This window comes from Vigna unguiculata, chromosome 3 (assembly GCF_037176805.1).
Source record: "Vigna unguiculata cultivar grain cowpea cultivar isolate G323 ecotype 2 chromosome 3, ASM3717680v1, whole genome shotgun sequence".
In the NCBI taxonomy this organism is placed as follows: domain Eukaryota; kingdom Viridiplantae; phylum Streptophyta; class Magnoliopsida; order Fabales; family Fabaceae; genus Vigna; species Vigna unguiculata.
The window spans coordinates 17,614,955-17,623,699 of record NC_140794.1 but is presented as its reverse complement, the minus strand read 5'-3'; the positions used below and the strand labels follow the sequence as shown (position 1 = coordinate 17,623,699).

General features: G+C 31.5%; 1 protein-coding gene across 1 annotated transcript; it reads right to left on the bottom strand.

The window, feature by feature from the left end:
* Positions 1-5,067: 5,067 nt before the first annotated feature.
* On the bottom strand, positions 5,068-8,385 carry LOC114176545 (LEAF RUST 10 DISEASE-RESISTANCE LOCUS RECEPTOR-LIKE PROTEIN KINASE-like 1.4). Its single transcript, XM_028061617.2, has 4 exons — positions 7,445-8,385; positions 6,644-6,679; positions 6,275-6,547; positions 5,068-6,134 (listed from the first exon to the last, which is right to left on the bottom strand). The coding sequence occupies exons 1-4, from the start codon at positions 8,211-8,213 to the stop codon at positions 5,242-5,244; spliced, it is 1,971 nt and encodes a 656-aa protein (XP_027917418.2). The 5' UTR covers positions 8,214-8,385; the 3' UTR covers positions 5,068-5,241.
* Positions 8,386-8,745: the final 360 nt, after the last annotated feature.

The window sequence follows — 8,745 nt, the reverse complement described above, 5'->3', positions numbered from 1 at the left end:
AAGTTGCTTTCTATTGCTTCAACAAGATTTGGTTCCACCATTATCATGCTCAAAAGGTTTCAACGTTTGAAGAAAGGACTCCAAGAGATGGTTATTAGTGATTATTGGTCTTCTTATAATGAGGACAATGTGAACAGTGCACAATTTCTGAAAGAAATTTTATTGACTGGTAATTGGTGGATGAAGGTTGATTACATACTTGCTTTTATTGTTCCTATTTATGATGTTCTCAGAAAAATAGATACAAATACGGCTACTCTTCACTTGGTATATGAAATATGGGAATCAATGATTGAAAATGTTAGAAAGATCATATACTAACATAAAAGGAAGACAGAAGTTGAAGATTCATCCTTTTTTGAGGTAGTAAATTCAATATTGATTGATCGTTTGACTAAGAGTAACACATCTCTTCATTGCCTTGCTCATTCTTTAAATCCAAGGTAATTATGTAGTTAAATTACTTTATGACTATATTTTATTAAAATTTATAATATTATGTTAATATATCTTTATGTATTTTTAATATTACAGATATTATAGTCCTAAATGGTTAAGTGAAGACTCACAAAGATGTGTTCATGTCAACACCCAATTTCGTCCGGCTAAATAAATAATAATAATTTGTTTTTTTTTTCAAAAAAAAAGGTAAAAAATATAAAATATAAAAAAATAAAAAAATAAAAAAGCTTTCTCTTTGGTTTTTTTTCCTTTGTCTAAATAATAATAATAATAGCATAATAATAATAATAAATAAATAAAAAGAAAAAATTTTGTTTAAATCTTCTATGTATTTTCTTTTGAGACTTTGTTTCTATTTTAGCCCAAAATACTCTGTACACCCACACCGTTTTTTCTTGTAACTAATGGCAGCCCAATTTTATTTTCGCACCTCCAGTCTATGCTTTGTCGTTTCTGCTCCAGATTAAGAAGTTAGTCTAATAATTAGAAATAGAATATGTTCTAATATTTAGAATTATTTACTCTGATTTTGTGCTCTGATTTTATGCCACCTCCTTTTCCAGATGAGGAAAATATTAATATGTTTCTCAAGAATATCTTTTTTGTAATTATAATTAATCTGTCCTGATCACGTTTGATTTTGTGCTCTGATTTTATGACACCTCTTTTTTCCAGATAGAGGAAGTAGTAATATAATTCAAAACAATATCTCTTTCACTAATTAGAATCAATTTTGCTGATCACGTTTGATTTTTTGCTTTGTGTTTTTCTATGATTTGATTCCCATATTGTAATAATATTAAGACCAGTTCTTGCCTTTTAAAACTTGTTGTAATTAAGGCAGACCTTTATTACGAGATTACATTAGATTTATAATGTTGTGTATATAAACCCATCAGAAAAAGAAGAAAAACGATTAATTTTTTCTCTCTCAAAAATTTCTAGAGACCTCTCTCACCCTAAGCACACATTCTCTTTTAACCCTCGCACATAAAAAATCCACTCACCTTCAATCGCCACCCCACGTGCTCCTTCAGTGGCGGAACTTGAACACAAATTTTAGGGGGCCCAAATTATATTTGTTATATATAAATTATTTTTTTAAATTAAAAAATTTCAGTTTTTTAGATTTTTTTTTATTCAAAACAAACACTCATGATAATAGAATCCAAACAATATGACAATAAATATATATGAAAGAGTAATATAAAATTTATCATCAACAATAATATATTAAAAAAGAGTTACCTTATATGTATTACCAAATTGGAAGACGTGACCACGTTCTAAAGCATTTTCAAATTCTTTATATGTAACTTTAGGAACCTTAGAGAGTTGTTTTTCGTTTTCTTTAAGTTTTGGATTCTCATAAAGTTTCTCAATTTTAGATAATGTAGATGCATTTTTTTCATCTTCATCACTACTCTTTCTCTTGAAAAAAAAAAGAATCAATTCTTCTACTCTTTGCCATAATTTTTTTAATATAAATTTGTCACCTCTCTGACCTATTTACAAAAAGATAAAATTATGAATATCCCAAATTAAATCTTAAAAGCAAGACTTAATATTTTAAGAAAACTAATAATTGATTAGCTTCCCTTACCTAGAGTACTAATCTTGCTCTCCATTACACAACTTCAAAGTCTAAAATAACTTTAGCTACATAAATAAGAGTTTGATAAACAATTAGAGCATGATTTTATGATCTCTAAGAGATTGAGATATGCCTAGAGTATAGAAAAGTCTCATATAAGAAGAAAATATATTGCTTCGAAAAAAAAAGGATAAAAAATGAATTTACTCAAAAGAAGAAATTGTTCGACCCAAAATGTTCCTTAACTTCTTAATCTTGCCGTAGTACAATTTGATTTTGAAAATAATAAAGAATTGATGGTAAAAATTGAGATGGAAATAAGAAAAGAAAAAGAGATGGAGACATAAAAAAGATAGAAGCCAAATGAAAAAATATAAAAAAATATAATAGAGAGAAAAAACGTGATTTTTAAATTTTAAAAAAACTTTTTCAAACTAAATTAATATAAATAAAGTAATAATATATAAATATATTTTTTCAAAATATATAAAAAATAAAATAAAATAAAAATCATTAAAATTAATATAAATATAATATAAATATATAAATATTATTTTTTTAAATATGTAAAAAATAAAGTCAAAAAAAATCAATGGCGGAGCCATGGCTCCCCTCTGTCATGTTTATGTTCCGCCAGTGTGCTCCTTAACGTTCCAACGCAACTATTGTAAGTACGATCTCCCGTTCATGTTCGCAAATTTTTTTATTGTGTTATGCAATATTTCTCGATATGTGTTTTTGATGTTGGTTGAATTTAATGTTTTCACTATGTCTTTTTTTATATGGAAAAAAACATTACTGTCATGCTTTTTTGGGTTCATTAGTTTTATAATTAATGTTTTGTTGATTGCTTTGGGTTGTGACATTGTATGAATATGTTGTGCCATATTTTTTTTTTCATGTTAAGGGTTGTAAAACTTTTTCATATTAAAATAATATGTTTAATCCTAAACGTTATTTCCTAATCTTTTATTTATTTATTTTTCTAATGTTTTCATAAATTGTGGATATATAATAGTCACATTTTGTTGGGTATCAATGTCTTATTTCGGAAGTTTTTTTAAAGGAAGTAATAACAAATAAATAATTTAAATACCCTTTTAACTTTTATAATGTATAAGTTCTCGTGTGACCGCTCGCGTCATCTTAGTACTTAATACCCTCTCTTTTCTATAAGATTACTAAAAAAAATACAAAATTTTCAAATATTAAAAAAAGTGATATCAACCTCTTCGAACAGATTGTTTTTTCAAATTTTTTTTTCATAAAGAACTACGTGACCCTAATTCTCCATTATGAATGGAGGTACGTAGGAACAAGGAGTAATCCTTGTCGGGCCCAAAAAACAAAAAAAAAAATTTTGTTTCCTTTGTTTTTCTTTGTCATCTTTATTTATTTTTATTTATTTATTTATTTTTATTAATTTATTAATTTATTTTATTTTATTTACTTATATTTATTTATTTATTTATTTATTTTATTTTTTTAAAATAAATATTTAAAGGAGACCACATCAATTTGTATTTTTATTAAAGGTACCGTCTTAGGATGGGCGTTGTAGGGTGCTAACACTTTCCCTACGCGTAATTAACCCCGTACCCCCAATCTCTTTTTTCGTAGACCTTGCTCCTTTTTTTGGTTTTCCATAGTTTCCTATAATAACTATGGTGGCGACTCCAAAATCTCTTTTTACAAATTTTATTTTTTGGTTCGTCATCCCGTCACGATTTCGGTTGTGACAGTCCCACATAAAGATTTGGAACTTACTCAAGAAAGGAAAAAATGTTTTAAGGGATAGTTTGATGATGCTGATGTGAGGAGAGAAGTGAATCTAGAGTTTGCAAACTTTTCAGGTAAATTGGGAGATTTTGCAGATGAGGACTCTTTAAGGGATAGAGGCAAAATGGATGCAAAGTCATGATGGATCTCATACACCAATACTTCAAAATATAGCTCTTAAGCTACTTGGACAAGCATGTCCTTCTTCTTGTTGTGAAAGAAATTGGAGCCCCTACTCTTTTATACATTATTTAAAAAGAAATAAGATGACACCTAAAAGGGCAGAAAATTTAGTATTTATCCATAGTAATCTTCATTTTCTTTCAAGAAACTCCTCAAAATCTATAACTATATATAAAGGGGATTCCCTCTTTTGTGTCCACATTTCATAATTCCAACTTTACCCTTTATAATTTAATTATTTATTAAATTTTTAAAAATTAGCGGTTACTTTTACAAGTTTTTATAAAATTATTTACTTATCTCCTTTTTCTTTTTTTCTCTTACTATTCATCAACAGTTATTTTTCTCTTATTTTCTCCGTACATTTTATTTTATTTTTTATAAATATACTTTTATTTTGTTTATTAAATTAATAACATTACAATATCATCAATTATTAATATAATTCAAAAAATGCGTACACACAGGCGCGATAGCGCCTGTGTTTACACTAGTATAAGGAAAAGGAAATTAGCCTATGAGATATTGCTAGGGATGACTTTTCATTGGATAACAATGAAATTCTTGATATTGCTAACCTATCTCTCGATGAATCAGAATTAGAAGTTATATTTTTTGATGAAAATTAACATATATAAGACTCATACATTATGATATTTTAAATATTTCTTTTATTTTTCTTATTATAAAATATAATTATTAGATTTTAATATATATATATATATATATATATATATCCATATTCATGTATGTATGGACATCATAGATATCAATAATCGTTTGATATAGTGGTTGTAAGTGATATCCTAAAGTCTTTTGTAACAATTCTCAAAGTTTAAAAGAACAGCGCGTTCTAAAGGTGGGACGACATAACTTGGACTGAAAAAAAAAAAAACATTAATCATTTCTTTACAACACACCAATGATCTTGGACAACTTCTTAACAAGTTTTACTACTTTTATATAATTCATTTCTTTCCCATATAAACTTTGGTAGTTTTAGTCTACACAAAACCCTTAGGACACATTTTGGGGAACACTCTATCACAAAGAGGAAGAAAAAATATGTGATTCGTTCTTTAACCCCTGAGATATCAAAACATGTCCCCATAAGCATAAAAGAATAGCAATAAAAAATATTATTGGGAGTAAACCTTGATAACAAAATGAATCAGCTCTATCATTCTATGTACACCAGCTAATGTAAATCATGGACTAGTCAACTATACTACAGTTTGGAAATTTGAATCAGGTGAAGGAGGAGGAGGTTCATTCTTGAGCAAAGCAGCATGATCTTCTGATATATCAAGCACCTCATGCTTGCTCTTATACTTCCCATCACTTCTTATATCCTCAAGTCTATCCAACACTTCTGCCATAGAGGGCCTCACATTGGAACTCTGCAAGCACTGAAACGCCAACTCAGCCACTGCATTGATCATTTTCCTCACCTTGAAATCCGACTCAAACCCTAAACTTGGATCCACAATCTCATGCAACGCACCACTTTGGATCTTCTTGATGGCCATGTTGGACAAGTGGATCTCGTGCCTACGCCTTGAGATATCAACCGCATGCATGGAAGATATGAGCTCAATCAGCACCACCCCGAAGCTATAAACATCACTCTTATCGGTGAGTTGGTAGTACTCGTGATACTCTGGATCCACATAACCAGGAGTTCCTTGTGGGGCGGTGGAAACGTGTGAGGCATGGATTGGGAAGGGGCGTGAGAGGCCAAAATCGGCTACTTTCACACTGAAGTGGTTGTCGAGGAGAATGTTGCTGGTTTTTACGTCTCTGTGGATGATATCAGAAGCGTGGAGATATACCAATGCACTAGCAGTTTCAATGGCAATGTTCATTCTTATGTGCCAAGGGAGTGTGCCAGGTTTTGCTCTTTGACCATGAAGATGATCAGCGACAGTTCCATTTGGAATGTATTCGTACACCAGAAGAAGTTCTCTGCTGTTGCGAGGAGTGCATCCATATAGAGACACAAGGTTCTGGTGGTGTAAGCCAGTTAAGATCTCCACTTCATTCACGAATTGCTCAACTTTCAAACTGTTCTCGTACATTCTCTTCACTGCAACTAATCGTCCATCCTGAAGTTTCCCTACACAATGCCAACACCAGATCCTTTAAGTGTTACATACTAATATTGCTTGTGTGACCAAGAACAAGATAAATTGTGAATGTCTCAGGGACAAAATTGATGCTTAGTGAATGCTTATAAGAAAGGGTGATGAGTTTTACCAAAATACACTTTTCCAAATCCTCCATCTCCTAGTTCTCTGTCAGGATTAAAGAAGTTTGTGGCCTCTTCAAGTTCACTATGGGTGAAGAAGTGGACTCCAAAGTATTTACTTCCCTTCTCAGAGTCTTCTAAAGAAGAACTACGTGAGACTCCTTTAGGATTATATAGTACAGAAGATGTTACTGCATGAAGATGATTCTTCTTTAGACGACCATAATATATGTAAAAGCCAAGGCCAACTACAATTCCACTCATCACAGCAGCAGCAACACCTACCCAGAATTCAAATTTTCAGTTAGTATAAATGTATTAATGAAATCTGTACAACATTGTGAATTTTCTTTCAAGGATAATGCAATATTTATTACCTATAACCAGCTTCCTTTGCCAGTTCCATGTATCGCCTGAGACAGTCATAGAAGACAAACAGGAGTGAGAACAGTTTATGGAAAATCATGAAAATTCAAGGAGGATATAGAAGAAAAATAACTAATTTTTGATGAGTTAGGTAATGAGTAAACTATATAAAAAGAGAATGATAAGCAACTTATCGTCAAAGTCAACAAACCAAAACAGTTTCACACTGAGTTGCACTATATAAAATCTGGATATTTAGATGGATAGGGAGAAAAGAAAAGAACCAAATTAAAGAATGGAATTTATAATTAGACCATTATTGACAAATTCAGAAGAAGATATAACATCACTTTAGAAATACGTTGTGAGCACCAAATTAACACCACAAAAAGACAAAAATAAACGTGAATAATAAATGTCGAAACACAACCTAATCATATTATTCTGTGTTCACAGAAAATTCTGAAGAATTAAGAGGAGGATTTCTGTGAAGCTTCCTAAACTAGAAGCAACATTATTTGCCACCCATAACCCACAAAAAAGAGTCAACAACTTTGAAGATTCATCAGCCACCTAAATCCTAATCATAGGTTCCTGTAACATCTTTGAACACCAGCAATATTTTCATCTAATTAGCTACAACAAAATTGTTCTCTGACTTGGTCAATGGTTATTTTTTACTGGGTTCCTAGTTCTACAGATTTCTAAACAGCCATTTCTACAGATTTCAATCACACAAACAAAATATATCTATTCCATATGCATGAAGGACACATGAATGAAGAGAATAAGAGAAGAGATAGAAGACATACTATTATGATCAGAGCAATTTAAACCTTCACTTCCATCGGGGCAGAAACATGAAAACTGAGACTCATCATTAGCCCCACATGTTCCATTAGTTAAAATGCATTCTAAGCACTGCTGAACTTGTGTCTCTGAAATAAGATGTATTTCAAACCCTTCACTCAAGGCTTTGTTGAGTCCTTGAATTCCCCCATCAGGGTCAAGTTCCTGTGCTACTTGCACTTCAATCCTAGCTCCATCACAGTCTTGGACTTTCTCAGTTGCAGGGTCCCCATAGAAAGCACTCTTGTTGCCATCATCCTTGCATTGAAAAGAGCGTGTGGTGTTTGAAATCAGGGAGTAGGGACAACCATAGTAGATGGTGATGTTCCTAACATTCGAGTAGCTAAAGAGATTTGAATCCACGGTGTTGTTGGTCACGGCCGAGGAAGAGCAATTATCATAGACAAGGCCCGTTCGAAGCATTTTCACGGTGTACTGAACTGGATCAAAGTGAAGAACTTGGAAAGTTTGTGAGCCAAGTTGAAGGGTGGAGTTTTGATTACCCTCACAGTTGAGCTTGAATTGGTGATTGCTGGAACAATAACTGGGTCTGCTCCCTCCCCAGAAAGGGTAGTAGATGGATATTTGTCCGCAGCTGAATGGCTTGCTACACTCTTCGTGTTTGTTCTCTTCTTGGGAACTGGTTGATGCCACCAAGACCAAGAACATTGATGCAAGGAATAAGAAGGTAATTGGAGCATTTTCATCATCATTCATTACCAAATTAGCCATAGAAGAAGCAGAGAAAATGAGAAATGAAAGAAGGGTATAGGTCTACGATATAAGTGATCAATGCCATGACGTTGTTCTTTTTTAATATTCACTTTATCGATTGACCTTCTGAATTTTCAATAGCAGCTGAATTGGACGATATTTGCGTTTCTTGTTCCAATCTTGGTCTTCCTTATGAACCTTCAACCTCGCCACCTCAACAACTATTACAAAACACGAGTACAACACTATTTTTTTCAAAATTTGAATACCAGGTGTTAAGATAAAACAAAATTTATAAAATATATTGATATTTTTTATTAATATAACCGTTATGATGATCACACGTTACAAAACCATATTTGAGATTATAATTAAAGATGTTCATACCCCCCAAAAGCTTGATTAGAAGTTTTATTATACCGTATCAAGAAACGCTCCATCATATTATATGGTGTGTTTTAAGTGTACTCAAACCAAAATTCACATATTTCAACAAATATGCAAATATTTCAAAGCTCTGTCTGAAGTATTGAATCACACATGTGATTAC

Coding starts and splice junctions, on each gene's coding strand:
- LOC114176545 (XM_028061617.2), bottom strand. CDS start 8,213: ATGGCTAATTTGGTAATGAATGATGATGAAAATGCTCCAATTACCTTC. Junction 6,680..7,444: donor AAATTGCTCTGATCATAATA/GTATGTCTTCTA, acceptor TGACTGTCTCAG/GCGATACATGGAACTGGCAA. Junction 6,135..6,274: donor ATTTGGAAAAGTGTATTTTG/GTAAAACTCATC, acceptor GGCATTGTGTAG/GGAAACTTCAGGATGGACGA.